Source organism: Sander vitreus, chromosome 5 (genome assembly GCF_031162955.1).
Source record: "Sander vitreus isolate 19-12246 chromosome 5, sanVit1, whole genome shotgun sequence".
Classification (NCBI taxonomy): Eukaryota; Metazoa; Chordata; class Actinopteri; order Perciformes; family Percidae; genus Sander; species Sander vitreus.
Genome location: NC_135859.1, coordinates 14694367 through 14709975, shown reverse-complemented (window position 1 = coordinate 14709975; position 15609 = coordinate 14694367). Strand labels below are relative to the sequence as shown.

The following is a 15609-nucleotide window of genomic DNA, read 5'->3' as shown; positions in this document are numbered from 1 at the left end:
AAGATACTGGGGTTGTAAGCTCCGTTTTTCTCGTGCACTGATTCGTTAGTCAAGGGCTAGCACTCCACCAATCAGATTGGTCATTGAGTCCGACTGCCCACTGGCCGATTCAACATGTCAAATCGGCCAAAATGAACGCAGAGTGACGACGGCACGAAAACGCACCGAACAGACTCGAGTCACCGACCTCGCCAGACTGACCGACGGCCGATAATCGGGTTGGTGTGTCAGCGCCTTTTAGAGAGCTCATACACCCATTGATATGCGTTTTTAGTCAGTGCATAAGCTTTTGTGTTTTTCTTTACTTCTCTTGTGTTACAAATAAGAAGTATTATGTTGCTTTTACTGTAGAGTGGGATGAATTTATTTTTTTAGTTCATGGTTCACAGTCATGTATTGTGAATTTGAATGAAATGCTTCTGTCTCTCTCTGTCTTCGCTTTTAAGCTGAACCCTTCCAAACTGGAAAAGAATGAGGATGTGAACCTGAACCTTGCTCATCTCCTCAACATCCTGTCTGAGCTGGTGGAGAAGATCTTCATGGCTGCTGAGATCCTACCGCCGTAAGAGCAAACCCACATACACTCACACACGGTGGTGTTCTGTGTTCTGGGTAGATCACTCAAAACTGGCTGTTCATGCAGAAATACAAAGCCAAAGGTCTAATAAACCCAAATAATATGTCATTGTCTCTCTGTGATGATGACCCATCCAGGACATTGAGGTTCATCTATGGCTGTCTGCAGAAGTCTGTGCAGCAGAAATGGCCCACCAACACCACCATGCGAACCAGAGTTGTAAGGTAAAGAAATACAAATACTCAATGTCGGGACACACTTCTTTTGAGAGTTGAAAAGCTGTCAACATACCTTTTTGTCTGTGTTAACTGCCCATTAGAATTACAACTTTAATTGTAGCATGTTGTGTAGCGTTAGTTCTTATTCAGTCCAACTTACTTCATCTATTCTTCTTCCAGTGGCTTCGTCTTTCTAAGACTCATCTGCCCTGCCATCCTCAACCCCAGATTGTTTAACATCATTGCTGGTAAGCATCTGTTGAAAAACACACAAAATCCCCCTATTTGCCATGTGACAACGTTATGTGTGTTTTATACTACCCTCTCTTCTTGCAGACCCTCCATCTTCAGCAGCAGGCAGGACCCTCACACTGGTGGCTAAGTCTGTCCAGAACCTGGCCAACCTGGTTGAATTCGGTGCTAAGGTGAGGATTATGTACTTGAAACAATAGCATGCAGTTGAGTAGATATATTGGTTTTGACAGTGGCTATACATCAGTGGAGTCATTTGCAATGGTATTTGTTACATCTGCTGTAAGTTATGATAGACTCATTCTACAAAGGGTTGTTCTATCCTCAAACAGGAGCCCTATATGGAGGGTGTGAACCCTTTCATCAAAAACAACAAACACAGGATGATCATGTTTCTGGATGAGTTGGGGGTGAGTACTAGTGAGTACTATTCTTTCTTGCCGACCCTGACTGCCGACTAAACTTCACAAGCTTAGAAAAATGTCCACTGTGTTCGTAGAATGTCCCTGACCTCCCTGAAGCCACAGAGCACTTTAGGACGGACCTGTCCCGGGACCTGGCTGCGCTGCATGAGGTCTGTGCCACACACTCAGACGAGCTCCGGACGCTGAGCAACGAGAGGGGAGCACAGCAGGTCAGAGACTGATGAGATGCACTGCTGTGCACGCACAGGACAATATATGCCGTCCTGTTTCAGAGGATTTATCTAATTCCTGTTTCCTCTCTGCAGCATGTGTTGAAAAAGCTGCTGGCCATCACAGAGCTGCTCCAGCAGAAGCAGGCTCAGTATGCCATGTCCAACAGCAACAGGTAGTACTGCACTCCTCCTCTCCTCCCATCTTCCCATCCTCCACCGGAGTGCAGCGCAGAGGAGACCTAGCATGCTCTACCCTCATCACCATGGCAACCCCTTCATCACGTCTTCCTCCAACAGTCCCGCCCATCCCCACCCACCCACCCACCATCTTATCCCGTTCACCACCAGAGAGCTATGCAACAACCGCTGCTGAGTACAACCAACAACACAGTACTTAAAAACACAAATACAAAAACAACTTGCACCAGTGACTGACAGCTGTATGCACAGGAAACATATTTTCCCCTTATAAACTGTGTTCACAAATTCTGACTTGGGTACATTTCATTCCCTTCATCATGAGGGCCAAATATTAAGATTTCAAGAGTTTCTTTGTACTCACTATGTGTTTTGATAGCACATGTTGCCAAAGTGTATTCCCCCTTTCCCCCTCCTATTCAATGAGGAAACTGACCGGAAAAAGCTAGTTCTCTCAGTGACCTTTTCTTGTAACTGGATTATGAGCGATAATGCTTTTTATACTGTAATTGACTGATTTATTTTAAGGTTGTGACAATATCCACAAAGTGCTAAAACTAGCATTTCTGTCTTTTTTTTTTTTTTTTTTAAAGTGGTTATTTTATTTTAAGAATAAATTCTCTTGCTGGAATCATGAGTATATAAGTGAGATGAGCTGCATTTTTTTTTTTTTTTCCTCCTCCGATTGTATCAGCTATTTTGATTATTTGGTTAAGTCTTTTTTGAAACTTCTCAATGCCAGACAAGACACATAATCAGAGAAACCAAGTAAAATGCAATTGTTTACAGCAGTAAAAAAATTAATAGTACGGACTGTATCGGACATGCATGCACTTATTAAACAGTTTTGTAAAGTAGATTGAGTCATTCATTGTCCCCTGACAAAGGTGGAGAAATGTATGCACACAGCATCATGTGGCTTTGTTGGATTTATTAACTGCAGAAACAGTAAGACAAAATGTAGAAAAATATATTTATTTTTACTGCAGGACAAAAGCAAACTCAAGTTTCTACAATATCTTGTAGAAAGTAAATATAACATGTACACATATGCAACTATATAACTGTCTGACACTCCACTGTGCTTTACACAATGGCTTGGTCATCCAACCTTGACAGTTTAATATTGAAATTAACTAGTATATTAACTTTAAATCCAAAACCATTTTAGGGTAAATGCTCATGCCAAGTCTTCATCAGTCCATTCCTGCAATGACAAAGAAAAGTTAATTTCAGAAAGACTTTTACAAGAATGATGTAGCTTAACGAAGTCTGTCAGAATGTCAGCCTGTAATGCAAAATACTGTCTCACCTCTTCTGTTAAACGTGGTTCTTTTGCTACATGACCGTCTTCTTCATATCCTCGCTTTCGTTTGCTGCAATACAAAAGTAATTTTACTAAGAGCAGTTAAGTCGGCGCGTAACAAAACGGCAAGTTTAGAATAACTCGGAATCAGAACTTATCTTTGCAAGCCGTAACTGTTGGTGAACATTGTTCATTCTGTTCAACCCCTTCAAGTCCATTTAACACTCATTAAGGTAGTATATAGATAATGTGGCATCTAGTTTTATACTACACCTTCATGATCACCAATAGTAGTTGTAGTTTTCCCCATGTCTTTTAACTTTCAATCGTTATGCAACTTCATTTAGACTCGTTCACGCCATGTGTGAATATATACAGTATGTACTGACATAGCATTTTAAGTTAAGTGATTCTCCAAGCATGTGCCTTTTACAAACATGTCCACTTTATCTTACAGGACAGAGTGCACCATCATGTCACTGGCTGCTGCCATCCAGGTAATGTGAGTTATACAGAGCCCCTTCCAAAGCCCCAAAATATTTCAGACACAGACAGTGTGTTGAACTGATAAAAATTTGATAAGAAACCTTGTCGCATAAGACCTTGAAGAGATGATTTCTATGAAGATGGACCTGAGATACAGTCTACCGCAGACACGTCTGATCTTCTTTGATCCTGGTATGCCTGCCACTCCCTCAGTTTGACTGGTTACGATTGGTGATTGACATGACAACCAGACAAATGTGGCACCCTGATCAGCCACTCCTTTCCTTGGACAAACACTTGCGAGGATTACAGGGGAGGCAATCCAAAGTCATGAAGTAGCGTTTTTCTGCCGTCATCAGGGAATTTTAAACACAGCACCTCTCTCCAAGATGACACAAGCCTTAACTCCCCTTTCTACACACCATCCGCGCGGCCACTTCACCTGGTTTTATTACAAGCTCTTCCTTTACACCACTAATGACTTCCCCTGTCTTTGTGTATAAACTACCACGCAGCACTGGAACCACTTGTTAAATTTTTTATATAATGCTTTGTTTGTTGATATTATATACTTAGGCTTGTATAGAAGTAAAAGGTGTTTGTGTTTGATCTAGCTGAACAGAGCTGGAAGATAGTTTGTAGGAGATCTCTGTAACCTGTCCTGTGCATGTGTTAACCCTGAATGGATCCTGCTATACAGTAGTGTGTGGGCCTACATATATGCTGCTCTAACCAACATCACCACCCCCCGATCCCCCACACCCACCCACCCACCCATGAGCCTTGGGGGTGTGAACAAAAGCTTTCATGCATTTGCAGTCTCTCTTGCTGTCCTGCCATCACAGGTGGCGTTTCAGTACACCTCTGCACCGACTGTTTTCATATAGATCTACATCCTGAGAAGTCATGCCACGCACAGATTTATCAACTTCAAAGTCATAAGGGGTCGGCCTCGTGTGCCTCCTGATGATTCAAGCAGCTGCAGAGTCTGAATCTGTGCCTGTCATAGCTCAAGAGTTTACCAAACTGTTTACTGTAGTTGCACTTGAAGATACCACGGACCTCACCGACCTCACCAAGTGTTAACAGGCCGCTGGCGACAGACAAATGATGTCGAATGAGCCTAAACGTCTCCTCATCAGCGATACCAATATCAGCTGTGCTACATGGTATGGGTGATGTAGGGAGGAATGTGGCGTGCTGTTGTACTTGCTTTCTGTATTTCATACAACTGATGATGTGTTCCTTTTTATTTTTCTACCTTAGACTGAACCTTGAACCTTTTGCATCTTAGATACGACAACCTGGCTAAAAAATAAAACTGTTACTATGTATGACAATGGAAAACTTGAGTCGCTTGCTTGGGGGCGTGGGCGATAGAAATTACACTGGCAATTACAAAAGCATACACACACCAGCACCAATGCACAACTCTTCAGAACGTTTGGTATTGTAACATTATTAAGTGCTGAAACTAAAAATGTGCCCAAAATTACACTAAACTAGTTCTGTCTCAATATAAGGACTAGATAAGACATTTCATTTTCGTCACAGTAAAGTCACAAATTCTGACTTTTATAATGGTAGTGTGTAGTGTGACAACATATTGTGGTATCGGACTTAATCTCCTTACTTGTTTGAACTGGCAAATTCAGCATGAATCCTCTCCAACTTCTTTTTGCAAGCATTCACCTCCTCTGGTTTGGGAAGTTCATACTTCTTTAAGAGGGTTTTCATCCCTGGATGAACAGAGAACACGTGTACTTAAAATGTCAGATAAGACTCGCCCTTTGCATCTTTATAACAGTGGCTCAATATCACCATCTCGTGGTGTCACACTGGGGGTGCAGTTTACTTACGTCTCATTGAGTCATACATCTTTGACAGAGTCTCTTTGTCCTCTTTCAGTCCCAAACATTCGGTCAGGTAGCTAGGCATGTGAAACAACCCAACAAAAGCACCAGTGTTCATTTGCACACTTAACAATTCTTCTTGAGTGACATTTCAGTTGAAGGTTTTTATTCTGGTTGCACGTTTCCCTTTACTGGCAATACAAGCAAATGAGTTAATGATGGTCAGCTGATTATTTAAGGAGATGTCATGAAGTTCATCATCACTAAATCAAAATCCACTTATCAAAAGTCACACTTCGCAATGTTCCTTGTTTTAACCTGAGCACGTCTATAGAGACCCACCTCTCCATGCTGAGACCGGCTCTCGAGGCGCTGTTCAGTATAGCTGTTAGAGCGATCTGAGAGGGGGGGAACAGCAGTCCTGCGTCTGTCATGGTTGCCTGTGTCAGAAAGTCATCAGCACTCTTCCTCAGTGACTCAGGGTTCTCCAGTGTGGGGTATCTTGTCTGAGAGATGAAATGTATATTATAAAAAAAAAAGAAAAAAAAAAGACATAGTTCATTGAGACGGGACACAAAATGTCAACTATTTAGTAGGGATGGGATGATATGCTTATGTCCCGATTCTATTTGTATTGCGATTTTCATTCATCGTGATTCTAGAAGTAGTGCAATTTGATAGTAATGGGATTACCTTTTCCTTCTTTAACAAAAACAGAAGTTGAATAACCCACTTCTAGAGACAATATATCATGAGAATGCACGTGACATGTCAGTCAGTCTGACATTTATTTCATTTGTAAAGAAGTACACAACATGGATTTTCTGCATTCGCTCCGTTTTGCTGGAAACGGATGTGATGTAGTCGCCGTCGGAGGTACCGTATAAACAGAAAATACTAAGGAAAATCCTTGTTATATATATATATATATATATACACAGATTCAAGGGAAAAGAATCAATTTTTTAAAAAATGGTCGCAAAAAAAAGAAATCTCGATACATACGATTTTCGATTGTTTTTCCCCCACCCCTACTTGTTTGGTTAGCTAGTTGTGATATTTTAAGAGTACTATTTGAAGCTCTCCAGAAATCCCCCTACCTTGAGGTCGATGAGCAGGCCCTCCATCGGTCTGTAGGGGTTGTGCACCACCAGGTGAAAATTGAGTTGTTGGATCAGCAGCAGCTCATACTCCAGGATCTGCTCCAGAACCCTTTCCTGCCCTGCCGGGGTCTCCTGCACGAGGTTGCCCACAAACTGGGTGCTGGACACGTTGAACTCATCCACTTTACAGGACAGGTATGCACATGTCAGCCTGAAACAGGAAGGGGAGTTTGAAATAGGTTGCATAGACCACATACAGTAGATCAGTACTTCTTTTCCCTCAGTTCCCTAGTTGCCAGTTAATTAGTTGTGTTTCGAATCAAATTGCAGATGTGGGCGGCCCATTTCGATGTCCAGAAACCAGGCTACAGCTGAGAGGATCTGATAACATATTGGGAACTGGCACGCCACGTGTACACACCATTTTAAAACTACGGCTAATAACACAAAGCAGAGATATGTTGGTAATATTATGTATCTGCTCCGAATAATATTGCTTCCAGCATTTTGGAACACACAACTGAAGTTAATTTATTAATTCATGTGTTGATTCAATAATTGGATCCTACCACTATTATCTAGAGCTATTGTTCTTTTAACCCTTGTGTTGTCTTCCCGTCGACCGTGCACCTTTGCTTTTCTGTTAGGGTTGAACGATATTGACAAAATGTGATACTGCGATATCGATATTAATTTCGATATTTGTAAACAAACGTAAAATTACAAAAGTTACGGGAAAACGCATCAAAATAGATTCTTAACAAATTAAACAAGTTTTCTTACAACGCAAGGTTTATTTCAACCGACAGTCATGTTGGACTGGTACAACATGAATAAATAAATAAATAAATAAATAACGACCACATCTACAGAACAGGACATGTTTTACTGGTTGGACAGTATAAAATAAATAAAGAGAACAGGACACAACTTTTCTTTTGCTTCTCTGATTCTTTCCATTTTGTTGTCTCTATTTCTTCACTTACACTGTCACTCTGTTGAAATATGCACACACGTCACGTGGTACGCTCCATAGGGTTTGTGACGTAGTGGACCCGTGTGCTGACGTGCACAAACATGTGCAAGTGGCACGGTAACTGGCCAATGAAACATGATCATTATAGCGTTTCAAGCGGGCTCTAAATCAAACAACTAAGCCACACAGCCAACGGACGGGACGCAGCGCTCCACAAAATAAACTAAATATTGCATACTTATTGCGACACTTTCGATATAATATTGCGATAACGATATTGAGTCGATATATCTTGCACCCCTATTTTCTGTGTAAAAATGTAAACTTTTTTTCATTGTTTTGGTTATCTTTTTTGACACTTTTCCCGATGTTTTGATGATTTAGTCACGTTTTTCTAAGTTTTGTCACTTTTTCTGATGTTTTTGTCGATTTTTTCCGGTGCTTTTTCTGACGTTCTTTTATCTTTGTTTTCCTCAAATGCTACAAAATTGACTAAAACACCCAAATTTAATGACAGCAGTGAGCTGATCATTTTTAATTTATAATATATATGAAATACTTGTGAAGAGCGTTGTACGGAACCATCCACGTTATTTCTTTTGACAGTTTGGTTGAAAGAAACCCACATTTCTGATATAGAAACGTTTTGAAAACGGGTCAAATTTGGAAATGCTTGCTTATTTTATTCCCCCTCAAAACATATGTGTACTCACATGATAATCCTAGGGTGGTACTCCATAATGGAGTTGTTCAGGTAGAATCTTCTGAAGTACATGATAGCTGTTCCCTGCACAGGTGAGACACACACAGGTCAGATATCTTCCGGCAGTAATATATTATTATTATATAAATATATTGTTCTCATACAGATGTAAAGAAAGCACACACATACCACAACAGACTTGGGCATTGCAGGCTTGAAAGCATTGCAGAAGTCCAGCATCCTCTTCTCATAGTGTCGGAATAACACGTCTTCCTCATGACGCTCCAAGAACTTGGACTCACTCAGCCCAGGCTGATTCAGACAGAGAGGCGGGAGGAGGTGAAGGAAACGGTCACACATTGGACTTTTGTTCTTGTGTAACGTAACGTTACTAACTTTACTTACCTTCCCACTTTCTAGTATCTTGTTACGGAATTTCTGGTTGGCCTTGTATCGCTTCTGCTCAACTTCGTTGTCACTTTTAAAGATCCAGTATTTCCCCTGTGAACTGTTGTGGAACATGGCTGCAGGGCGAGGAAACAACAACAGTGACAGTAACGCTTAGAGTTGTTGCTCACAGTTTAACAACGTTGCACTAGCATTCATTCACTTTATGTGTGTCTAAATATACGCTAGTCCAACAAACCCGGATACCGTTGACGACGACAATGGTGTAATGAAGGAGTAGGCAGCTGTGTACAAAACCGCCTCTGTAATTCCTCGTGAAACTTAAAATCAACAAAATACGAAAACGTACACCAGCAATAATAAAACTGATGCGCGTCGCCACTCTCTTGCGTCAACGTTGTCCCGTTTTGATGACGCGCTAGTACCGTAAATTAGGACACAGTACGCACAAGAAATGTTTCTCAGTAGGCCTCTCTCTCTCTCTCTCTCTCTCTCTCTCTCTCTCTCTCTCTCTCACTCACACACACACACACACACACACACACACACACACACACACTAATTTAAGTAGGCTTGGTATTAGATTCATTTAAAAAAAAAAATGCAAAGGTTTCTGGCTCTAACACTATTGTAATCTAAATGTTACAAATTCCTACTTAATACTAAATTTAGCTTAGGCTAGGCTATCTATTTTTTTTTACCAAAGCATTTTGATTACAAACAATGTAACTTTGCATTTTGACAAAAAATACACCACTTATACAAAGGACCCCCTACTGGACGTTTTGAGAAACGTTAGACAACCAACCTGCTCTTGAAAAATAAAATGAAATAGATAGATAAATGAGGTTGATCCACAAGGCCCTATCCTTACATGGTGTGTAAGACTATTTGTCCATACAATAGCCAACCAGTTATCAGGAAGCCTGCTTTGATTTGAACAGTTCCCTCCACTTCCTCACTCACTACCTGGTTGAAACTTCAGAATAGTTGCTTCATGACCATGTTGGTCAAATTCCTGGATTTGGATCATTTTAGATGAAGAGCATAGCCTAACAGAAATTGAATCACAGTATGTTTAGGTGGAGCCACTCAACCCCCACCTGTGTTTCCTTATACCGTAATTTGCATAAACATGAGTAATTTATGAATAATAAATGCCCTTGCATTCAGCGGGAGCCGTTAATTTGCATATCACCACAGCTACAGTTTTATTTCCTTAGTGCGGTGTTATCATGAAGCTCTTCAAGCCTGCATAAACCAGAATCAAAGAAATAATGCTTTAACAGGTATGTGCTGAGGACTGTTTTATTATCTTAATCTCTTTCTCTACAGGCGGAAAAGATTTGAACTTTAATGTCTGAGCTCTGTCTGTGATAGGATGTAAAACGCTACAGCCTACGTTCAATGTGCGCCAGGTTTACATCTACAGTATCCATCGCTCGGTCTTGCCCTGTCAATTGCATAAACATGAAGTGCCGATGCATTATTGATGAGACCATTGCAACGTGTGCTGTATGTGCGCCCGTGTGTATATGCTTGCGTCTGTGCGTGAGTGACTTTGTGCATATACGTCTGTTTTGTCAGTATAACCAAACAATTTTCCTTCTGCTATTTCGCATAATTCTGCAGTGTGGTGGTGTAGATGACACATTTTTGTATTTTTTATCTTGTGTTAGAATATCTTAAAACATATGTATTTTGTTACATTGATGTTACATTTTCTACTCACAGTTTTGGCAGTAATCAATGCAGCTTGCAGTCTCTTTATTTACAGAAGAAATGCTTGGATGCTATTGAAACTGAGGCAGCGAGTAAAACTCTCTGTGTGTATCGCTATGAGTGTGTGTGAGAGATGGTTTGGAAGAGAGAGACAACATGTTAGGTCAGGCGTGAGTGTGTATGTCTGTGACAAAAGGTTGTGCCTATATAATCTGACAGGCAGTGTTTAATGGAAAATCTGACTTGGGTGATTTGGTGGCATCGCCAGATCAGCTGAATGATCTTTGAGCCTCCCTGATCAAGTTAGTCTCATCCACCCAGAGTCAAGTCTGCACTCCTGTCTGTTATTTCTCAGCTGCATATGAAAACCTTTCCAGGCATGCTGAAATTATTGCAATTCATGGACACAAAGTCAGCCGTTGACTGACGGATTTATGCTGTGCAAAGCATCACCTTGGCTTTGTAAACTATTCATGATGATGATAATGTTGTGGAGGAAGAGGAGGAAGATAATCCCCACCCAGTAGCCCACCTCCCCACCGTCTCATCTCTGAAGTTACTTTCTTGTATGAAAAGAAATAATTTGAAAATAACCTTGACAACGATGCAAATGATTTATCTGACCAGTGAGCTTGCTTAATCTCTTTTTCCCCTTCTCTGATGCTCCCCGTTTTTGCTATAGCGTTCAATCCATTTCAGCTTCACACACCAACAAATACAATTAAATCCTGATTCAAACTCCCTATATGTGCATATTAATTATTCTGCCCTCTATCCAGCAACAACGCCCTACCCCCCCCATTGCGCTGCAGTTGCCGTGGCAACCAGGAGTGGCAGTGCTGATGTCAGAGACTCTTCCAAGGACAGTAATGCAGGCGCTGGGTCAGGTGATATGTACTGCTACTGGGCATCGGCTAACACCCAAGAACAAAATGGCCACCATCCCCTTTATACCTACTTTTTGCCGCATGGGCTTTAAACAAAAGAGGAGGTGCACCTGTGCTTGCCTAATACCTTTTTGTTTTGATGACGTGTGGTATGGACAATGTGGGATATTCTCAGTGTGATTGGTGTGACCGAAACACATGACAGAGCTGAGCTGTCTGAGCCCATCAGAGATCCGCTGCCTGTCTGAAGAATGTACAAATCTGCCTGGCTATTTAAGTGCATTCACATCCGTGTGTGTGCCTTTGTGTTTGAATGTGTCCGTACATTGGTTTCCTCAGGTTGGCATTAGGCAGCCAATGTTTTTTTCCCCCTCTCCCTCCCCCCCCCCCTCCCCTCCAGACACTCAAAGCTCCCCCACCATCTCTCTCTCCCTCTCTGTCTCTAATTGAGCTTTGTGTCTACCTCCATCTCCATTCAAATCCAGAGTCATTTGCATACTGCCGCCGCACGCCGGACAGCTCCCCAGCTGTACAGTACAGAACTAAATGAGGAACACAGACCCACTTTACGTGACGTGAATACTAAGCAGCGACGAGAGTCATTTTCCTGTTTCCTGAAAACACAGCTACCTGAGCGATGAGGGGTAGAGAGGAAGGAGGATGGTTGTATCAAATCAGTGTATTCAGAGCAAGACAGGCATTACCAGCCTGAAAGCAGATCCTGATGTAGAGGAAGAGTTTATTATTTCTAATAAAACAAGACATTGCAGATGGTATCATATATAATTTGACATAAAAGTAGCCAGATGTACTGTGGTATTATATAAAGGAAGATTGTGATAAAAAGACAGTTTTACATGTTAGTGTTCAGACATCAGTGCTTCTGCACTCCAGTTTGAACGTGATTTCATTTGTTTTTTCTTCATATCACAAACATTCTGCAGGGAAATACAGGATTTGGCCAGCTTTATTTTTTTTTGGTGCCAGTTTGACATCATAATTGCTCCTGTTTTGCTCAAATATTGCCAGGTTTAATTCGGACCCAGCTGCCCCTTGGCTTTTCTCTGGCTTCAGTCCTGTGGAGGCCTGATCCTGAGCTCTATTGCACTTCCTCAGAGAGACTTCCTCAGCATCGAGGAATTTTAGGGACATTTTGCTTGAGTGCGCAGAGACACGTAATGATGTTGTATTTTTGATGCAATCCAACCACACTTAACAGACTGTGTTAAGCATGCCCTTAATGGGAACCTTAAAACCCCAAGGCCAATTTTCATTTCTAACATATTGGTAGGGATTTGTGACATTTCAACTCATTTCAGGATTCAATCAAAGCCATGGCTCCAGGGAGAGCAAAAATGGCATGCTCTTTATGGCAAATCCAACTGTCCTTGGTTTGCTATATGCATACAACTTCTTCCTCCACAGTCGGACCAGTGAGAATTGAGTGTAATTTAATGATGCATTTAACTTTACCTTGAAGACAAGCAGTGCAAAAGTGTTTCAGGTTTGTTCCCTCAGTGAGTTTAGATGGAAATGTTTTATTTAGAAAACAAAGTAACTTCGGTGTTCATTTGTGAATGGCTGTCAGGATTTAAATTACCGGGGAGTGAAAAACACATATCATTCTGAGCACCGTAGCTTTGAGTGAAATGCAGAGAAGGGCAGATAGAGTGATGTTAAAGTGCAGCCATTCGGTTGAAAGTCCAATCCTTCACGAAGCTTCAGCAAGTCCTCCAAATGACCCTTTATATATATATATATATATATATATATTTAATTTCTGAGATAAGATAAACGTTCACAATTGTAATCTCTAATGTCTCAATAAATTTAACATTTTGGTTTAAATGCTACATTTAAAATAGATGCATTCTTCTTTACAAACATACATCAATTACATTAAACATTAGATACCTCCCCAAAAATGTCCACTTTCCCTGATAGCTACATTTTTAAATGTGTGTGTACATCACTAAAGCGGGTGTATGAGATACATACATCAGTGTGAATTTGCTCACAGGAGTTTTTGCATCTTAATCTAATTAAGAACTAGATGCCTGAATACAGATGGAGAATTATGAGCCTGAAAATGGGGGAGGGGGACCGTGTTTGATCAAGTCAGGTTGCCCAGCAACACAAGCCATTTATTTCAGACAAAAAAAAAAAAGCCCTCTAAGATTTAGTAATCAGGTTGTCTGCATTAAAATGCAAAGGAGGCTGTCAGGCTGCACCTGAAGGACGGCAAAAATTAGGCAGGGTATTTCTCGACTTACAGGTGAATTGCTGACCTTCTGCAGTGAGTGCCTGTGAACATCAGCACTCAAACATTGCAAATCAGCCAAAATAAGCTTTTAAATGTAGCTTCTAAAAGCTGAAGGGAAGAAAATTAAACCGGCATGTGCATACAGCGTATTCTTCTCATTTAGAATTGTGTTAATTAAGCAAGCTCAAGTGAGTCTAAACGCAGTCATTATGAATTAAACACGAGGGCATTTTCAATTTTCTACTCAGACAGATTCACAGTTTGCATGCCTCGTTTATTCCCGGAAATAAAACCAAATAAAATGACAGACAGATATAATAACAGCCAAAGGAGAAATAAATGCCAATATATGTCTTTCTCATGTTTCTTTTATAGCACTATACAAATAACATACATTTTTGCACAATGATGATACAAATCCATTTTTTAAATGAATAATATTTCTATTCGTATTTTCTGTAACTAAACACAGAGATTTCATATAAACATATTTCAAAAATATGAATCACCAGAAGGTATATTTTCTGACGCTCTTCATTGCTTCTCTAAATGACAGTGTGAAAGCTGGGTTTTGGCTGTTGAAGTGCTCCTACTATAATCACTGGCACCCTCCTCTCTTTTGTTTCCCTAATTGCTGTCATCCCTTTTGTTAAAGAGCATTCTTATAAGTGCATCAATCCCTTTTTCAGAGCACTGAAGGCCTCCTGTAGACTTCCTGTGGACTTCAACAAAAAGCCTTGTCAGGTGGATCAGCCATTAGTCACCAGTCTACATTGTCTCTGACAAATCTGACGTTTAAAGTACATGCATAATTCCAAAGCACCCTCTGTGCACCACAAATTGCGTGCGTTTTATCCTGGTATTGCCATAAATGTCAGGTTGAACTTTTAACAGAAAACATGTTGATACAAAATGTTGATTTGAGCCTTTGCTCATCTCAATCTCATCTCATCAAATGTAGGCCTATAGCAATAGAAAATATTGGAATACACCGATTGAAAATATTGAAATTGATTGATTTAATTGTTTAAAATGATTGCCATTATTTTCACAGGCTGACTGGCATGGCATCATTTTTGGCATCAAAGGAGACTTTGCAATTATAATTCTGAATTCATATTCACAAATGCTTGTGTGAAAAAGCATTTCAAGTTACTCTGAAATGTGTTACAATTTGTTATGGTAATTTAAACATAATACAAATACAAATACAAATAATAATAATAATAATAATAATAATAATGGGGCAAATTATGTCATGTCATTAGAAACACTGAAACACAGGGTATGTCTGTTGTCTTTATCTGAATTTAAGTTTTATGTATTTTTTCAACTTCAGTGTAATCTGCAATAAATTCAGACAATTCCCTGATTAAATAATGCCCTCTTGTGGTCTTTGTGTGAGGAAAATTAAGCAAAGGAAATATATAATTAATATGATGATAACAGTACAAATACATTTTGTTCCCCTTTTACTTTATCTCCAATTATTTTATTTTAATTATGTTAACACTTTCGTTTCCTCTTTTAATTCTTCCTCTTGGGAGTCTTGAGATGTTCATTTAAGAGAAACACCGAACACACACACACACACACACACGCACACACACACACACACACACACACACACACACACACACGCACACACACACACACGCACAGCACACACACATAAACACTTGTGGGGATGATGGGAATTACCCTCTCTTTTCACTAGATGGGGAAAGAGCCTCATTTAAAAGGCTTTGAAACTGAGTAAATATTGCCCCACTGCACCTCTGCAAATAGCAATTTCTTGATAAAATTGTAATTTAATTCCTTTTAGTTTTTTCTGTAAATCCAGGGTCTTGGTAAGGTCTGAACTTAAATCACCTTAGCAAGTTGTGCATGGTTTAAATCTCTGAAGGAGGTCTTTGTGCGTGGCTAAGGTGTGAGCAATAATTACCAAAATACCAAAATGCAAAGAAAAATATCCAAATAACAAAACAAGTGTATATTGTGTGTGTGTGTGTGTGTGTGT

General features: G+C 40.3%; 2 protein-coding genes across 3 annotated transcripts in view; one reads left to right on the top strand and one right to left on the bottom strand.

Annotated features, from left to right (window-relative positions):
- rasa1a (RAS p21 protein activator (GTPase activating protein) 1a) overlaps positions 1 to 2739 on the top strand; it is a 33340-nt gene extending 30601 nt beyond the window's left edge. Inside the window, exons 20-26 of the mRNA XM_078250518.1 lie at positions 447 to 562; positions 715 to 801; positions 976 to 1043; positions 1132 to 1220; positions 1380 to 1457; positions 1547 to 1681; positions 1778 to 2739. Of these exons, the coding sequence (XP_078106644.1) occupies positions 447 to 562; positions 715 to 801; positions 976 to 1043; positions 1132 to 1220; positions 1380 to 1457; positions 1547 to 1681; positions 1778 to 1861 (657 nt within the window). The 3' untranslated portion in view covers positions 1862 to 2739. The remainder of the gene's footprint in view (positions 1 to 446; positions 563 to 714; positions 802 to 975; positions 1044 to 1131; positions 1221 to 1379; positions 1458 to 1546; positions 1682 to 1777) is intronic.
- Positions 2740 to 2841: 102 nt separating this feature from the next.
- Positions 2842 to 9126, bottom strand: ccnh (cyclin H). Of its 2 annotated transcripts, none has more exons than XM_078250520.1 (10): positions 8956 to 9126; positions 8715 to 8833; positions 8499 to 8621; positions 8320 to 8393; positions 6628 to 6841; positions 5870 to 6033; positions 5534 to 5604; positions 5308 to 5413; positions 3195 to 3258; positions 2842 to 3089 (listed from the first exon to the last, which is right to left on the bottom strand). In XM_078250520.1, the coding sequence occupies exons 2-10, from the start codon at positions 8829 to 8831 to the stop codon at positions 3063 to 3065; spliced, it is 960 nt and encodes a 319-aa protein (XP_078106646.1). In that variant the 5' UTR covers positions 8832 to 8833; positions 8956 to 9126; the 3' UTR covers positions 2842 to 3062. The 2 variants fall into 2 exon arrangements, with proteins under 2 accessions (XP_078106646.1, XP_078106645.1); XM_078250519.1 differs by having other exon boundaries at positions 8964 to 9126.
- Positions 9127 to 15609: the final 6483 nt, after the last annotated feature.

Coding starts and splice junctions, on each gene's coding strand:
- ccnh (XM_078250520.1), bottom strand. CDS start 8,831: ATGTTCCACAACAGTTCACAGGGGAAATACTGGATCTTTAAAAGTGAC. Junction 6,034..6,627: donor GCCTGCTCATCGACCTCAAG/GTAGGGGGATTT, acceptor TTCATCTCTCAG/ACAAGATACCCCACACTGGA. Junction 3,259..5,307: donor GAATTTGCCAGTTCAAACAA/GTAAGGAGATTA, acceptor TTTGTATTGCAG/CAAACGAAAGCGAGGATATG.